This window comes from Drosophila tropicalis, unplaced genomic scaffold, assembly GCF_018151085.1.
Source record: "Drosophila tropicalis isolate 14030-0801.00 unplaced genomic scaffold, ASM1815108v1 contig_593, whole genome shotgun sequence".
Lineage (NCBI taxonomy): Eukaryota > Metazoa > Arthropoda > Insecta > Diptera > Drosophilidae > Drosophila > Drosophila tropicalis.
This window is the reverse complement of record NW_027173070.1, coordinates 15143656-15162452: the sequence shown is the minus strand read 5'-3', so window position 1 is coordinate 15162452 and position 18797 is coordinate 15143656. Positions and strand designations below refer to the sequence as shown.

Genomic DNA, 18797 nt, shown 5'->3' with positions numbered 1-18797 from the left:
CACTGTAAAGCAAAAATCTATTTTTTAATAAAAAAGATACACCGAAATCTATCAACAAGACAAATACTAAAACTACAACAACAGGCAAGCAGCAACAACAACAACAACAAGAAGCAAGCAAGCAAGTGGAAAACGTTTGAGGAAAATGCCTTGTAAAATCAAGAAAAATTATTTTCTTATCCAATTCATTTAAACCCAAAAAGCAAGCAAGCAACAAGCAAGCAAATCAAAGTTTTCAAACAATTAGAGAGCAACAACAACAACAATAGCAACAAGAACAACAACAACAACATCAACAAAAACCACAGCAACAAGAATAAACTACAACAGCAACAAACAACAACAACATGAAGCTTTATTGCACTTTTTGTACAGAAAGAAAAAGAATGAGAAAATTTAATTCTAATTTTTTTTTTTTTTTGCAAAATGGAATTTTCGTCGCGATTTCGTTGACATTTTGTATAATTTTCATAACATTTTGTATTTTGTGTTGTTCGGTTTTATTTCTAATTTGATTAACAATTTTTTTTTGTTCTTTTTCCATAATAACAACTCCTGCAACAACAACAACAACAACAACTACTACTACTACTACTACAACAGCAACCAACACGAGGATATATTTATATATATACATAAATTTGTCATATATATATGTATATATACATATATATATGTGTGTGTGTATAAACAGAAGTTCGTCACAAACGAAACAAAAAAAAAAAACCAACCCTCGCCCCCCCTCAGCCCTCACAGTGCCTGCTTTTGTGAACCAAAATAAAATAAATCAAAGAACCAACTAATTGCTCCTTAAATTTAACCCCAAAGCAAAGAAAAAAACAAATAGTAAGAACAAAAGCAACTACTTTAATTACTATTTAACTACTACTATTTGATAATAACAACTCCCACTACTACTACTACTACTACTACTACTAAAACTATTGCCTACTACTTCTATTATTATTATGATTATTATTATTATTAACTCCTTTTTGTTGTGTATGTGTGCGTCTGTCTCTGTGTGTGCCGTATATGTTTTAGAACAAAACAAAAAATAAATAAATTCAATAAAAATATATATTAATCACACATCTATTTGTTTATATAACTATCCATTAATGATAGCTATATATGCCTATACATGTGATTATGTATATATATACATATATATATATATAATATCCTACAATACCAACAACAAAAACATCAACTACATCAACAACTACAACAACAGCTACAACAAGAACAACAACTACAACAACAGAATGCAAATAAGAAATAAATCCAAATAAATATATCAATATATTTATATATATATGCACCAGAAATTCAAGAAAAATCTAATTCAATTTTATGCAATTCAAAAATCAACCACGAAAATGCAAAAAAAAAAAAAACAAACAAACCCAAAAAAATAATTATCTAAAATTTAATGTAACGAAAAAATCAAAACTCTTTTTGGACAGGACTAAAAGCATCACAACAACAAAAACAAATCGCAAAATGTTAAACAAAATAATGAAAAATCCAATTTTGCAAAAAAAAAAAAAATACAACAAAATTCTTACTCTCACTCTATCCCTCTCTATCTATCTATATCTATCTCTCTCTCTCTCTCTCTCTCTCTATTAAAATCAACACCTATCTCTACTACCTTTTTCAATCTCGCTTGTGTTTGTCTGTTGTGCAGGGATGCATGGCACGGGCATCAGCATTCGGATCATCATCATCAACATCATGATCGACTGTGATGATCTAGCGTTAATTGTTGTGGTTGCAGATCATAAAGATCATAAGGATAACGATGACAAGCAGCAGATAAAGGATAAAAAAGAACATAATGAGGTGGTGGATGAGGAGGAGGAGGAGGAGGAAGAGAAGATGTTAAAGGAAAACAACGTGGGAATCGAAATGGCTAAAACTAAAACTAAAAGCCATGTAAAAGCCATTGCTTCTACATCTTCTACTACTATTACCACCACAACTACTACTACTATTTCTACTACCAATACCAATGCTACTACTACTACTCATACTACTACTACTACTTATACTACTGCTACTAGAACCCCAATTAGTAGAACGTCAAACAAATTGAACAGATCCTTAAAATGTTTTTCCAATGCCGCTGACGGCTGAAAGTTTTTGGAATTTCATTGCATAAAACTGATAAAGCTGATAATCAAAGTAAAATTCGTTATCGGAAAATAGAGAAATTTCTATTACAAATTGTTGTGGTTGTTGCTGTGTCTGATGTGTTGATTTCTGACAAAACGACGATTTCTTGTGAGAGAGATTATAAATGAAAGAACGACCCAAAAAGTTAACTCCGCCCGAATCGATAAAAGTAAACATATATAATTTTTGTGCTCTATAATATATATGTCTATATATATACATATATATATATCATATACCATGAACCACAACCAATTCTCAGAAAAAAATATCAAGCTTTGAATTTCATTTAATTTATACATTTTAACATTTTTGGGATCTGTTCAGTGTTTTTTAAGTGATAGAGAAAACATTTAAAGAATAAAAACAAAATCGCTACTACTGATATCGGGGCATATGGTAGACAGAGAGAGAAAGAGTTGTATGTATTATGTATGTGTATTACGTATACGCCATGGTGTCTGGTATATAGACGATCTTCGATCTTCTCGTACTCCGGGATCCCAACGATCCCCCTCGCCCTCATATCTGCTTCTTCTTCTTCTGTGTGTGTGTGTTGTGCACACTGTGCCGGAGGTGAGTTAGTTGAAGCACTCTAAAATCTCTATATATACATATATAGCAACAACTACTACTACTACTACCAATTTACTATTAGAATATTCTAATTACATAGTTTTTAAGTGCAATTGAAACCTTTAACTTCACCACCCATCCAAATCAACAACAAAACCGAACCAAACCAATCCAATCCAACCACTTACCTCAGCTCTTGGCCCCAACAAAATTGATCACCTAAAATTCAATAAAGCACTTTACTATGGCCAAAAAAAGAAGAAAAGAAAAAAATAGATATCGTTTTATCCATATTTAATAGTTTGTTTGGCCCACTTAACCAAAGTAAAATCTTAATAATAAACAAACTCAAAATGTTATACATCAAAAACTTAATTGCAATAATTCTAAGTGAAACAAAAACTGGTTCTTAAACGACTTACAAATGCAGTCATTCAGTCTGATCAGAATGACCATTAGCTTGTTTGTTGTCTCCAAAATTCGGTCAGATCAACGATTAGAAGTTGTCCCTGAAGTTTTCTAGTGTAGATCGTGTGAGAAACCAAAATGCAATTATAAAATGTGTTGTCAGAGATAACTTAAGGCAAACTTTTAGTCTATTAGACTAAAGAAAACTTTCTCTTGAAAGCCAACCGAAGCCCTCTCCCAAAAGAATCTGAGAACGTGATGAATGTGTTTAAACCTTTTTTTTTTGATTGCCCCTTAGGGGCAGGTCAACAAAAAGCAAAATATGTACATATGCCGGTTTCGCATTGAAATTTTGGTTATATAAGAATTTTTTTGATTGACTCGCTTAGCAGGTTTTTTGAATTCCATGCGATTGTCGGTTGTGGATTTTTGTTTTGTTTTTAGCTGTTGTCTAACTGACCTGTCCCAAAACAGAAATGGTTTGTTGCTCCTCATACGCCCCACTACCAGCAGTTCCATCTCTATCTTTTGTCTTGCTTTTTGTGTTCTCTCTCTCGAATGGTTTATATATTTTGTTGTTGTCTCTGTTATTTTTATTTTATTATATGGCAAACAAAAACTGATTCATTGACATGCAAGGGGCAATGAATAACACACGGACACCAACAACAACAACAACAACAACAGCAGCAGCCGCAGCTGAACGAGTGAGAAATATCAGCGTTGAATTTGAATTTATATACGAGAATTCACATAGGAATAGCAGTCTCCCCCTTCCCCCCTCTTCACACTGTCAGTCCTTGTGTCTCTTCTCATGGTGAGAAACTTTTTACGAGTTATTCTTGTTTATTAGTTTTTTGGTTTTCATTGAGAGAATGATGATGATATTAGGAGCATATGCATAGCTCCCATATGGTCTAGTGGCTAGGATATCTGGCTTTCACCCAGAAGGCCCGGGTTCGATTCCCGGTATGGGAAGAGAGGAACACACATATAAAATGGGTTGTACTCTTCTATTCTTTTTTTGTATGAATCGTTTTGTTCAATTTTTTATGTTCTTTCTGTTTTTTTCATAACTAACCATATCTAACTATATATATTCTGATATTCTCAGTTCATTCAACGTTTTTTTTTGTTTCAGTTTAGTTAAACAACGAAAAAAAGAAAAAGAAAAAAAACACTCAAATGAAAAACACACAAGCAACCAATCAACCAACCAAACAAACAACAAACAACCAAACAACAACCAAAAAACAACCAAAAAACAGACAACAAACAGTCCTCCAAGCAACCAAAAACCAAACCAAACCAAATCAAACCATTCAACAAATTGTACAAATTTGTGGAAACATTTATCACGCGCAAATTGTTTGCCATTTGCTCTTATCTCATTTCAGTTAAGGATATTGGAAATGGTCGCTCGCCATTACTGCAGGAGCCTCTTTACGGTACACGACCTCAGCCCTACAGTGAGTAGAAGGCGCCTATTCATTTGTAGTTTCTGTTTAGCTGACAAATGTTGTACCACTTCCCTCCCCCACCAACCCATAACCCATTATCCGTTCATATCCTTCGTTTAATAAACGAATCCCTCCTTTCTGTACCGCCCACCACCGTACCCCCCCCCCCCAAAAAAAAAAAAAAAAAAAAAAACAAATCAAACAGAAGACAAAAAAAAAGAATGCTGAACAAATTCTGTGTGTTTGTGTATGTTTGTTTGGTTGTGTGTGTTAGTTTTCTTTCTTGTTTTTTGTTGGACTAGCTCTGGTTTATTTGCATTGAAATAAAACAAAACATATTTCATTTTCCATATTTTGCCTCTTTGACAAAAGTTTCCCCCCAATTGGTCTCTATTGATTTTGGTGCATATAAATTTTTGTGCCAATTTTTAATCAAACTAAATGGTTTTGTCAACAATTTTGCAAGAGTTATTCACAAAGACTTTCTTGGCCAACAGAACTTTTACTTTGCCATCTACAGAAGATTCTTTGTGGTTTCCATTTTTTGAAATGTGGTCCAAAAAAATAAAAAAAAAACAAATTCGTTTGATATGCTAATAAAAATTATTCATCCTGGCTCTGTATGTCTTTTAATTTGGAAATTGTTTAATCGATTGATAAATTAAAGATGTTGTCTTTTAATCAAACATTTTCATGACAACTGTTTACTTTTCATCAGCTATTCAATTCGTTTATTTCGATTGAAATTAATGATAATACGAATTTATGGTAATACCTAGAACAAAATGGTTATACTAAAACATTTAGGGAGACAATGTTCAGGGAATTTCCAATATGTCTATACCAACATATATCGGGATATACAGGAAAATTTTAATGTGAACCTTTTAAAAAGCATAGAAAGCCTTAACCATCGTTTGATAACAGGGATTTTCATATTACAACGTTTTCATTGAACAAGTTAAGGAAAGTTATCAAAGTTTTTACACCTGAGATTAAGTATAAACTATAAAAGTTCATTGCGTTCTAATCCTATGATTATAAAATGAATTATACTAAACTAACTACTGCTATGATTATACTCATACATTCGCTTCTGTAGCATTTCCACCCAGATAGAGAGAGAGAGAGAGACCTCCTGGCAAGTGTTTATCTTAAACTCTGCATGCTATTTAATCAATTGCCAACATAAATTCATTACTCTGTCAAAATAAAACATTTATTTTGTTCGTTTTTGCTCTCAGATAGACACGTTTTTCACCTGCTTGGAAAAAGTTTTCTAATTGTTGGCACTTGAGCGTGTATTTTTTAACGAGCCCTCATAAAATCATTACAATTTCTCGTACCCACATGTGAGAGTTTGTTCAACTTTTTGTTTGCCTCTCTCTCTCTCCTGTCTCTATTTTTATCTTCCTGTGTCTCTCCATCTCTGTCATGCCCATCCGGCAAGTTTCATAGTCGCAATTAAATAAAAACGACTTGTACTAATTAACTTTTTGATCATGGGCAAATAAAAGTCTCTTTCCTTTAGACTCCTCGACCAAACGAGCGTCGTCAACGACAACGATTCAGACTCGACCTACATTCAATGAGAGCTGGGCGAAGAAGGAAAGCTTACGATAGGGCCTCTTCTATAGCCTCAGCAACAGCAATCTATTAACTAAAACAAATGCCAAGTGGTTGGCCCCGAGTTTTAAGTCAACAAATAATCGAACCAGACGTTACACTATTCGTTTCGCATCCATGTTTGAGCCCTAAAACGTGACCCGACATGTGTGCCATAAGCGAAAGTGCCGTGCCTATCACCCGCTCCAATACAATTCTTATTCACACGACATGTGACTTGAGTGTTTGCCGTTTGGGCGGCAAAAATTGTGTCAGAGGTGGTGAAAGAGCTTTGGCAAAAGGAAATTAAACCCCGTCCAAGGACGACGACAAAGTGAAATCCGAAGGCAATAGGAGTAAGGAGTGGCCGGTTAGGTCAATATTATTGTGGGGACATGTGTATTCATTTTGTAGTCGTGTCTCGGGTACTCACTCTACCCCCTTCCGAAAAAATGTGGTAATCGATTCTATTTTTGTGTTTGCCAAGTAAAAAATTAATTAATTCCCCATCGCATTCAATCGATTGTGTGGGTGGTTCTCACCGAAAAAAGAAAAGGAAATTGTGCAGCTAATAACTGTGGTCAACAGTTTGAAGAATGGAATTGCCATCTACTCATACCATTTAGTCCTCTTGAGTTCCTTCCAATTGTCATTGAAGACTCAAGGAAACTCTATGGAGCCGGCCAAATGGTTAAGTGTAAGTGCAAATTGGGTACTTCACTTTGAAAAAATATTATTATTTAGCTTGCTTCTACACACAGTATCTGCAGTTCCACTTGATTTGTAGACAATTATAAACTAACCATTCGAATCTGTTCCAAAAATCTTTTACTCATTTGAGCTTAAAGATCTATTCGATTATAATCGACTGATCGAAGGATAATTATCGCTAATTTCTTTAACGAAATCCTTTTTAATTCAATATATAAACTAACTACTCGAATCCGTTCCAAAAACCATCCGCTTCTTGCTTTAAAATCGATTATCGATCAGTCTCAGTATATTTGCACATATGTATAACTAAGGGTTCTCTGGACATTTTCATTGAATAACTGGGGATTCCCCGTTGTGTGGCTTTCTTGTAGCTTCAATTGAAGCGTTGCTTACAGGTTTTGTGGTTGACCATCCTCAGCACCTGAAGAACCCCACTTTACTTACATATATTTTGAAACCAGCATTTGGTTTGATAAACTCTTGCCTAACCAATAGATTACAGAATGTAGATTAGCCTCATCTCAGCATGTAAACTTTGAATAAGACTAAAATAAATTTTAAGAAGATTCTTTCAGAGATAGAGAATGCAAGTTATCTTAAGAATAATTAGTTTCTATATAAATACATTTGTGTGTTTATCTGAAATGAATTTTCTGTTTAAAATCCCTTAAGTCATAATGAAATAATGTGTTGTTTCTTGTTAAGTTCTTATATCGATTTAGAAAGTTTTCACTTATTTGGCTCAGGCCGCCCGCCTTTAACGTGGAAATGACAGAGACAGAGAGCGAGAGAGAAAAATAGAAGGAAAAAAACCATCAACTAAAGAGAAAACACGAAGGAAACTCAACGCCTGGAGGCCGCACCTAGTTAGCAACTTTTGCATTATCTAAAAACCACAAAAACTATAAACTAAAATATCCATGCCCCAGCCTTCTCCTTCGCCTCCTCTTCTCACCCCTCTCATGATGGCAAACAGTTAGTGGTGGTTTGTTGCCTTCTCTTACAGTTATCGAAACTTATGTAACCTGCCCCTGGGCAATATTCGTTTCATAATTTTGCCAGACAAAATTCTTCTTTATTCTTATTTTTTATTCCTCCAAACCCCCCTCATCTTCCGAATGTTTTAATTTGTGCGTATATATGTATGTATGTATGTATATAAGAATGATTTTAAGCATTGCTTTGCTTTTGCATTAGAGCAGTTGCCATCCGACCAGGCATAAACTTTTCTATTTGTTGTTACTTTGTTCTTTTGGTTTCTCAGTTTGTTGTGTGTCTTGTTGGGCTTTGGGGACACAAACTGATGCAAAGATTAAGTAAGAGGAATTCGTCCAATCTCCTCTTTTTCCCCTTCTTTCTAACCATCTCTAACTGATGCTTGGCTGCTGTTTTTTAATTGCATTCTACGCAAAAGTTTAAGTTCTTTAGTCCTGTTGCCTAGGTTTCAATTAGTGGCTTGGGGATCGACTTGGCGAAGAGGGGTCGGACTGGATGATGATGATGGCTTGGCTTACATATTTATATCTCCCCCTTTCTCTTCAATAATCTAACCCCATGCCAATTCAAGTGGAGCATGTGGTGTAGTTGGGGGACTGAACTTTTGCTTTACTCCTTGATGTTGTTGTTTTTCTTTCGGGCCCCTCATCCCACCCTCTTTATCTTCATCTTCTTCTTGTTTGGGGCGAAGCTATTTCGTTGATTTTCGATAGTAGCCCCAAAAAAAGTTTCACAAGCAAATTTTCTTCCCTGCTGTTTGTCTGATAATTGGCTATGGCCACGGCATTTGGCATTGTTGGGGCAAATATATATGTATGTATGTATATACTTTTTGCCAAAGTTATTGTTGTTGTTATTATTGCTTTTGGTTCGAGGGGGATAAAGTTTTTACTTAGTTTTGGTTTTAGCTTACAAGTTGAATCCAATTGATTTTAGAAATGAAAGTGGTGCTGGATAAAAGCTTTCAGAGGAGAGCGAGAGCGATGCCGAAACTTGAAAATGTAATGGATTCATTGGAATTTTCGTTGAAATTCATTTCTCAATAGGTAGAGTGCTGTTTTATTTGTTGTTGTTTCTGTTTGAATTCTTTGGGTTAATGGTCAGCTTGGATGTGGACGAGACGATATCATGCTGCTTCTCTGTGGCATTTCCTGGCATGAACAATTTAACACAGTTTTAACACTGCTGAACAGAAAAATAGGTGCCAACAAAATGGATTAACATTAATTAGGTTTTAATTTAATTTCAGTTGGAATCTTTTATGCAAAGAAAATCTGATGCTTCAAGATCAATTTATTATATTAAGTTTTATATTGCATGTATTTTGTTGGATGCCTTAAAGAAAAAGTACACACGACATGTTCAACGATAAACGATAGTTATCTTTTAGAATGCTTCTAAACTGTAGCAACTTCTTTAGCTTTTATGTATAAACAACATTCCCCAGTTGTTGCAATCTATCTTATAATAAACAGCTTATAAACTAAGTTTTCATTTCACTCATTAACTTATTTCAAACAGAAAAATGATATCACATTTAAAAAAGTGTCAAACGATGTTATTATTTTGCCCTGTAGTGTACCAAAGGCAAACACGGAATTTGTGTATATGTATGTGAATATCTATTTGCACGTGTTAAAATAAATATGTTTGCTTTCGTGTTAGCAAATATTTGTTGCATTTGTCCTTCTCTGTCTTCATGGCCAATTAAATTGAGTGTAAAACTGCATTATATTAAGCAATATGGAATATTTTGATAAAGAAATTAATGAAAGTGCCATAAAATAATAAATAATAGTTTCGCACGTCAGTTAAGGATGTATACTATAAGGTTATCAAGTAGAATTGCTTGAAATTTTCAAGACACAATTGTTAAATGCAAATTAAGTATGCTTATACGTTTTCCTTTTGATTCATTTCATAATCAACAGATTCATGATAGTTATGAATAAGATTTTCGAACCCTTTGTTTTTTAAGTATAAAAAACAAGCAGCTTTAAAGCATACTTTTAGGAGTAAGAAAAGGCTTTTGACTTTATGTTCTTAATGTGAGCTTTAGCCACAATTTATTCAAGTGGAAGAATGTCATTGTCGACCCTTCACTGTGTTCCTCATTCTTCTCCTTCCTTTGATTGTAACACCAATTTCTTCTCTTCAGTGAATTCCGACAATTTTCTTGGCAAATGGGTTCATGCATAGTTGATATTCCGTTTGACCTTTGTTTGTTGTTATTATAATAATATTATTATTTTGTTTCTCCCATGCCTAATCAGCAAATAGCAGTAGCGCAATTCTCTGTTGCACTTATGACAATGTCGAGTGTCAGAGAGCATGAGAGAAAGTACAAGGATTAGGAGAAGGAGGAGGGGATGTTGTAGTCGAAGGCATAAACTGGCCAGAGTCAAGTGCTTCACTCGTCAAGTGAATTCTTGGGGGGCCTTTGTGTTTCTGTTCAGTCAGTTCTCTTTTCACTCGTCGTGCTGGCTGCTTGCCTAATAAGGATCCTTGGGGAAATTATGATGGGCTGAATTCAATTTCATGTTTAATTTTCAGTGAATCCGTTTCTTTTTACTTTTTTCCTGTCTTCTTTTTATTATATTCGACTCACTTTTAGTGTGGTGATTTTGGAGAAAACTAAAGAGAAAAGAAAAGAAAAAAAAAGGGAAGCAAGCAACCCCATTTTCTTGGGCCGCTAACTTCGCGGACTCTTTTGTTTAATTTTCAAAGACTTGTCTGTCTCTTTGTTGTGATACCCTTAACCAGAAGGGGTATATTCTGTTTTTAAGATGGCAATGCAGGAAAGAAAGGATCGTTTTCTCAAACCAATTTCCCCTTCGATTTGATTTCGAAATTGGTAGCCAAATGATGGACAATCAAATGAAGAAAGCAAGTTTCTCTTGTCTTGACTTGACTTGCTAATTCTAAATATTTCAGAATAGAGTTGATGTTGCTTTCTGTGTCCCATTTTCATTCTCTTACTAACAATTTGGCAAGGGTATTAAAAAAAAGTCGCTTTGTCTAATCGGCTAGCCGAAGCCTTTGTCGCATTTTCCAGCGCCGTGCAATGAGCTTAGAGGCAAGGCAAAGAACCAAAATAAAGTTTTTCCTTTGAGCGGATTTTTTTGTTTTGTTTTTGTTGTCCTGTATACTTTTTCTTCTGCTTCCTATGCAAATTTGTTTTTTGCTTTTGTTTTCACTTTATTTTTTTTATTATACAAATAAATTTCAATGTATTTGTATATGTATATGAATTTTTCTCGGTTGCATTTGTAGCTTTTTGGCCTCTGCTTCCCCCCGGTCCGCCACCATTTCCTACTTCTCCTCCACTGTCTACTCTTCTTTCTACTCCTACTCTCTATCGTCTTGTGCTCTTCCGCTGCTTTCGCATTTTTAACCACAATGAGAAAGCTTCATTATTTGCTGTGAAATAAATTTTTTCTTTTTTCGTTTGTTCCTTTTTTATTTTATTTTTTTAATTTTGCATAAAAAAGTATTTTTAATTTCACCACAAAGTTTTTTTTTTTCATTTTCTTGTTTTCCGCGTACAAATGAAATGCTAAAGTGATTTTTATTAAAAAGTTTACTTTTTAATCTGATATGCGGGGGGTTGGACGGGAGCAGTTTTCTCTTATTTAATTTCTCTCTGATGCTTTTTTGCATAATTTTTCTGCGGTTTTTGTCTTGTCTTGCTGCATATGCCAACCAACCAACCAACGAACCATCCAGGCAACCAACCATTCATCCATCTATCCAACCATCCTCCAGCGGGGTTAATTAAATTTTAATTTTTGGTTTGTTTTTTTTCGGTTGTTAAATTAAATAATAAGTTTTCCCCCCGCGCCCCTTCACACACGTGACATGTCTCTTAAAATTCTGCGTGCGCGGTGACTGGTAATCAAAACGAATGTTTTCATTCACTTTGGGGAATGCGACACCCTGTTCCAAAAACCCTCTCCACCCGCCCTTGCATTGTAATTCATTATTATTAACATATTTATATTCCTTTCGGCTGCGTTCTGTGTGTGTGTGTGTGTAGTGTAGTGTTGTGTTAGCTCAGCTAATCCGAAATTCAACACAATTGTGCGCCATTATTCACACCTTAAAGCACGCGTGCCAATCTCTGCCCAGAAGTCCCAGAAGCCGCCTCCATGAACAATGCCCAACAGTTTTTTCTTTTTGTTTCCCCACGGGTTGGTGTGTCGACGGGGACAATGGCGTTGGAGCAGCTAAATCCATTTGTGACTCGAATGGGTCGCAAATCCACATGGTGGAGAAGGTGGTGGGAAGCTGTAAAAACAAAATGGCCAACATTCAGGCCGGAAGTTGTGCGTCTGCTGGAACAACTGGCATTTACAACTGTTACAATTGCTACAACTACCACCGGGTCCGGGAACAGCTCTCGCACCCATTCCATACCATCTCATCTCATCTCATCCCTTCACTCCGTTCATTCATTCTTCCCATTCCTGTTCCGTAATAGAAAATGTTTTTAGTTTTCCTGCAAGTGTTGCACAGAGAGAAAACAAAATGTCAGGGAATAACCACTATGAGTTACATTTTAAGCACTTTTTGGAAAAGCTGAGACCTTACTTCCAAGTGGTAGTAGATAGACATTTAAAAATTTAGAACTACGCATATGTTTATTATTAGCTCAAACGAGTGTTAGATAAACTTACAGGTTTAACATTTTAGGCCAAACCCTTATAGACTTTAGTCTAGTCTCTATTAGCCCCCATGGAAGTAGCTCGATTAATATATAGGATGATAGATAGTTGGTGTGGTAATATGTACCATCAATATCACTTTAATCTAGTTTTTCTCAGTGTGTAGAGTTTTTTTTTTTACTTTTGTTGTAAGTAGACTTTTTTTTTTTGATGTTCCTTGTGCAATGCTATTTAACATGAACTAAAACATTCAATTTCATGTCTCTGGAACTTGCAATAGACACTGTGAGGCGACTTTGCCTGTTTTAAAGAATTTAGAGATTAGGAAGAGAACCATAGAAATGAAATATCATTGAGCCAAGCCATCGACCGCGCATTAGGAGCAACCATCGTATCGCACTGCCATCAACCATTTGCCATCTTGAGTACTTTATCAAAAATTCAAGAACATGAAATGCAATTCCCAACTTTGAATTGTGTGTCATATATTTGATGCTGTTTCTTTCTTTTTTTGCCGCGTTTTTTTCTTGTGCTGCTGTTGCTTCAGCTGCCAAAAGAAACTTTTATGAAAAATTGAACGTCAAGTGGTAGTCGTCGTCGTCGTCCTTGCGTCCTTCCTCCCGTGCTTGTTCTCGTTTAGTTGCGCTGTCCCCCCCCGTTCATGTCCCTGGTTTCAATTCATGTTCCATCCATGCTGTGTTTTGCATTATTGCTATGCCATAACAGCCTGCGGCATTGCATTTGAAAGTTATCAGAAAAGAAATATAGTTGTATATACATATACATATAAATGTGCAGACAATTTTCGTTCGTTAGATGGGCAACAGCTGCTCGTCTTTTTTTGTTTTTGCTTTTGTCATGATTGTAAACGAAAAGTTACTTATTTCAGCTCGATTTTTGGATAGTTTAGTGTTTCTCTTCGATACCTTTGGGCAGCAAGCATTCAGAAAGAGAGACAGAGCCATCAACACACCATTATCATATCATCATCATCATCTTTTTCTTCTTGCCACACACACACATATTGGTAATGGTCTGTGTCAAATTGTTGCCTCAACCGAACAGCAACCTATCGACTATCAGAATTGTCATAATCGTCTTTGTCTCCCTGCTGCTCCATTGTTATTTCTTCACTCAGTCTCTTGTGATTTGGAAACATTTCTGGTCAGAGATAATAATTTTGCTTTATTATTTCGGTTTTTTTTTTTCTCTTTTTCTGCTCTCATTCTGTCATGGTGTGTTCATTCGTCTATTGCAATTTGTGTCTGTGTCTGTGCCTGGGCAATGATAATTGGCGCTTTTTGGCACTTTACAGCCAACATGTTGTTCCATTGGCATCCTCCGGGGTCGAAAATTGATCTCAATCTGACAGAATGGCCATTTTGGGTCGCTTACTTGACTTTTGTTGTGCAAAAGTATCGCCCAGCAATTTGGTTGTCATCTCATCTCTCCATCTCATCTCATCCCATCTGGTTTGGTCATCATCATCATCATCAACATCTTTGTCATTGTAAGTGCGTGTAATTGAGTGCGGCTTTAGTGTGTGGCAGGCATTCATATAAATCTTGAAAGCTTGATTGAGTACGTCCAATGATGGCCTTTTTGAGAGAAGAATATATGTATATACTTATATATATCAAATGTGTAAAGGACTTATTCATATGTATGTATATATTCTGCAAGTGATTAATTAAACTTACTTGCAATTCGATAGATGCTTTTGCCTAATGTCTTTAGGGAGTAGATGAGGCATGTGAATAAACTTGATAAGTTATACATTTGGCAATTTTAGTTTTCGTTCTCTAAATCACCATAAAGTTTTATTAAGTTTCTATAAAATTTCTATAAATCAATTATGTGCTCACTTTTGTTGGCTTCTCTCAACTTTTAGGCAAAGATTCCTTGGCTTAAGTGCAGAATTAAATTTACTAATAACTTTCAGTGGTAGAACTTGGCACTAAAGTTGTTTCGAAATATTGATTTAATACTTTGATATCATGTCCTTAACATTGTTGAACATTAATAAACAATACAATGTTCTACTCAATTCTTTTAATAGATTTAAACAACACGCTCTCTGCATTCCATTCAAGTTGAATTAACAAAAGTTCTCAGCCAATTTTGGGGGGTCTACCTCTTTGACAGGTCTTTAATTGCAATTCTAAGAGCTACTAACTGTTTGCATGTATCATAATTTATTTGGTCCTTGGGTTCATGTAGAGTCAACCGTAATGAAATATGGTTGCAAGTTGCAACTTACAACATTTATAAATTGGCATTGTCTTGCCACATTGTCAGAAACACATACTCTCTCACACACAGTAGTCGCACACATTGAGACGAGTGACAGCGACATTGTGCAACTGTCATCGGTGGCTGTGATCTAACCAAGCATTTAATTTTAGCGCAACTAGCGACAATTTTAGTGGTCCGCAAAAAGGCGAGCTCTTGCAAACGACGAGCTCTTTTAGGCCCAGCGGCTGTGGTCGGGGTTTTGGCCACTTTTTGTGTTGTTGCTTGCTGGCCCGGGTTTCTCCTTCGACTTTTTGCGCAATATGTTGGTAAAACTGTTGACGTTGAGAAATTGTAACTGTAACAAAAGACAAGGCAAGCAACTTGTCCAAAACACAATGAATGCGAATGCGTTGCGATGCGATGTGAACGCAAAGGAAATTGAATTAGCGAAAATGCCTGCAAGTTGTTGCAATTGTCTTGTCTTTGGACAAGGGAAACAGAAACTGAAACTGAAAGATAGAGATAGCCGACTATCGCCATGGTGACAGTCAGGGGGTAAGCAAAGCAGAACAGTTAGAGCAATCAAGTCTTGACTCCTGAATTATGCACTTTTCAAAATTAATTGCGAAACCCACCACTGTGAGTAGCGAAGCCAACAGCGGGAAAATCTAGCCACATCCTTGTTGACTATAGAAGAGGGAAGGAAGAAAAAAAAGAAACTTATTCAATTTAACTTTTTACTCAACTTGCCATCATGTAATGAAAATAGTGCTAGTACTTAAGATAGGGGGGAAGAAGGGTGGTGCAATGCGGTAGTGTGGTGAGGGTAAGAACCACTTTGGTTTAACCTTGGACAGAGGAAGATAACACCAAGCGTCGTTGCCGCAACTGTGGGACAGCATAAATTTTGTTTAAATGAAATTTCATTAAAATGTAATATTTGCTCAGAGACCGTAGAACGAGAAAGAAGGAGAGGGAGAGAGAGAGAGCAAGGTTCATTTACTATTGCACACGCCCCCAACATATGGGCGATGGATGGGTGGAAGGCGTGGCTGGCAGCATATGTGACATACGTTTAAATACACATTCAGATGTACATATGAATTTTCCAGTTCCCATTTGTTTCTCTTGACTCTAGTGCAGAAGATCACCCAACCAGGCAGCAGCTGCATGCAAATTAGAGCTTTATTATTATATTGCACAGCAATCTGGCAACTCTGGCGAGCAGCCGCTGCTAAAAGGCCCCTTGATGAATGTGAAATCTTTTCCCTACTTTCAAAGACAGAGAGGACGAAGCGGGTGCATGTTCTTTAGTGTGACAGTTGACTCTTGGCCCATGCTAAAAACAAAACGACGAACCCAACTAACTAACTACCCACCGGATGGATTGGTGGTGGGCCAACCTTACCCCTGGGGAGCTTGTTTCAACAACAAAACTATTTCCCTTGTCCCAGACTCGCTTGATTTATGCATGTTTTGTTGCTATTCCAGACACTCTCTTCGTGTGTCGTCTGACCATGAGTTTACTCCATAGTTTGATTAATTTCATAAGTCAGCAATTACGTCAGAAAAACGTATAACATCAGCTTTGTCCGCATGTTGTTTACGCTTTTTAATTGAAGTTCTCTTAAAAGAACTTAAAGGGAGAATTATAAATTTTAATCAACAAAAAGGCAAGCTTTAAAGAATTCTTAACAATATATAAGAGATTTTGGTAAATCAATTGACTTAAATATTACGAATAGCTTCAAAAAGAATTGCTTTGTCTTAATTTTATATAATTTATGAAAATTTTAGATAACAGACCTTATGAATTTAATACATTTTAGTCAGAATATTATTCTTAGCATACTTTTGGGAACTGCAGTGTCTTTTGTTGCTTAGTAGAATGATTATTTAGTTACTTTATTCCGTCCATAGTGCTTAATGTTTTCAAAACATCTTACACTAGAGAGCCATATCTGTAAAATGCGAGTAAAGTGACGTATACGTAATATTAGCAGAACTTTGTACTTCGGACTAAATCTTGAAGTATTATAATTAAGCGACGAGTAAATTTTGAATTATTTCACTAGAGTTTAAAAATAAAACCAAGTCTTAATATGGGTTCACAATCTCAAAGATTATATTTGAGACAGAATGTCATATAGTCCAATTATTGTTACAAAGAATTCATTTTCTTTACAAGAGCTTTTTTCTAGCTTTCAGTCTTAATCATATAACGTATACGCCTTGTATACTCCTACTGAACTTTATATGTTATTTATATACCCCCATGCAACCTATACAACATATTCTTAAGCATTATTACAAATTGACTTCATTTCGATATTGATTTCCCCTTTGGTCAATACCAACTGAAAATCCTCAATCTGTTTAACAATTCAATCAGCTTTGTGTGGTAATATTTCCATTTCATGATTTGTCTTTGTATCGTTAACGTAGGGCAGCAGCAGTAGCAGCAGCAGCTAATCCTCAAACGATACGTAATCCAAAGCCAAATTCAATTGCTGAAATGTTGCCCGAATAATGTGCTGCAATTTGTGACCAGAATCCATTATCAGAACTTTTGGATGAAGAGTCTTTTGCATATGCAACAGTTTACAATATATTCAAGACTTGTGAAGACTAAAAGCCTTTTGTGCAATTCCTTGTAAATTTAATTTCCTGTGTCACATTTTTCCTCATTTGACTTGCTGACTTGACTGACTGCGTCTCTCCTCCCTCCTTTCTACCCACTCTCTCGCCCATCATTTGTACTCATTTTGCATTTGGCAGGCAGATGATGATGATGACTTCTTCATTGCTCATCAGCTATGCAAGATTCATTTCCTCATTCGTTCAATTACACAGCTTCTGTGTTTGTGAGTTCTCTGCCTTCAATCTATCTCACCGTCTGTTTGTCTGCCTGTCTGTCAGTCATTTAAAATGCAAAATCTTACAAAATTGCAATAATTTTTGAATTCCATATAATTTGTCAGCTGCCAGAAAACACTGAGCAAATTTTCTTTCATAGACCCCAGCCATGACAGAGAGAGAGAGAGCAAGAGTAAACTTAATTAGTTTTTCCATAATATCACAATTTCAACAATATATATTTCACCACATTTTAATCTGTAGTCAAGTCAGTCAATCGTTATTGTGGTCTACCTGCAAATAATTGGCAATTAGTAAGTCAACAGAATTGAGTTTACCTGCGCAAAGGTGGACAATTATTAAATTTAATATACATATTTTCACCAAAATCTTTCAAGATGTCAATCAAACATTTTTTTGCAATAACCAAATCAATTTATGGTAAAATTATTCCACAAAAAAAAAAAAAAAAAAAACAAACGTATATCGAATATTTGCCAAATTGCTTACCACAGAAAAGAAAAATCTCCCAATTTATTGTGGGAAATAGTCGACTTGAAAGTATTCTGTAATTATAAAAGAATATTGGATATATTTTGATTTATTCATGCATTTTTCAGAATATTAAGTATGAAGCTTCAACACTTGATTAGTATTTGCTATAAAAGTTAATTAATAATAGCTTTTTATGTTAACCCACCAATAGAAATATATAAGTATGAGATCGCTTTTGAACCTAAAGCGCTACCTAATCTTATGAGACATTGGTTAGTTGAGCTTAGAATAGAGTATTAAACGGGCGTAGTTATGATGGATGAGGTATAAGCCAATACCAATAGAAGATGGTAGTAATGTAGAGAGCTTTTTAGATTTAATCACCAAAGGTTTAAGGACTTAAGTTCAAATGGCTAAACTCTATAAAATCGTAAAAGCTTGTTAAACAATTACATTCACTAGGTATTAAAATGTTCAGACATACAAACAAATATACATAATTTCTATATATATAAATTTCTGTAAAAATGTTTTGGCCTGCCAATGAGACGTGAACTTTTCTACCCTGTGTGTGTGTGTGTGTTGTTGTGGGTGTTTGTGTGTTCCG

The 18797-nt window shown here is 35.4% G+C and overlaps 1 protein-coding gene and 1 non-coding gene across 18 annotated transcripts in view; both read left to right on the top strand.

Moving 5' to 3' along the window:
- Positions 1–18797, top strand: part of sm (smooth) — a 146920-nt gene that overhangs the window by 92294 nt on the left and 35829 nt on the right. For 3 of the 17 annotated variants that reach the window (XM_068289470.1, XM_068289469.1, XM_068289471.1), the window contains exon 6: positions 4563–4634. The exons of 9 other annotated variants lie outside the window; for them this stretch is intronic. In XM_068289470.1, coding sequence (XP_068145571.1) covers positions 4563–4634 — 72 coding nt within the window. Of the gene's footprint in view, positions 1–1693; positions 2341–4562; positions 4635–18797 lie in introns of those variants that run through there. 5 more of the 17 variants (XM_068289476.1, XM_068289473.1, XM_068289472.1 and 2 more) reach the window with 2 other exon arrangements.
- On the top strand, positions 4072–4143 carry TRNAE-UUC (transfer RNA glutamic acid (anticodon UUC)). The gene has a single exon. It is a non-coding gene; the product is annotated as a tRNA-Glu (tRNA).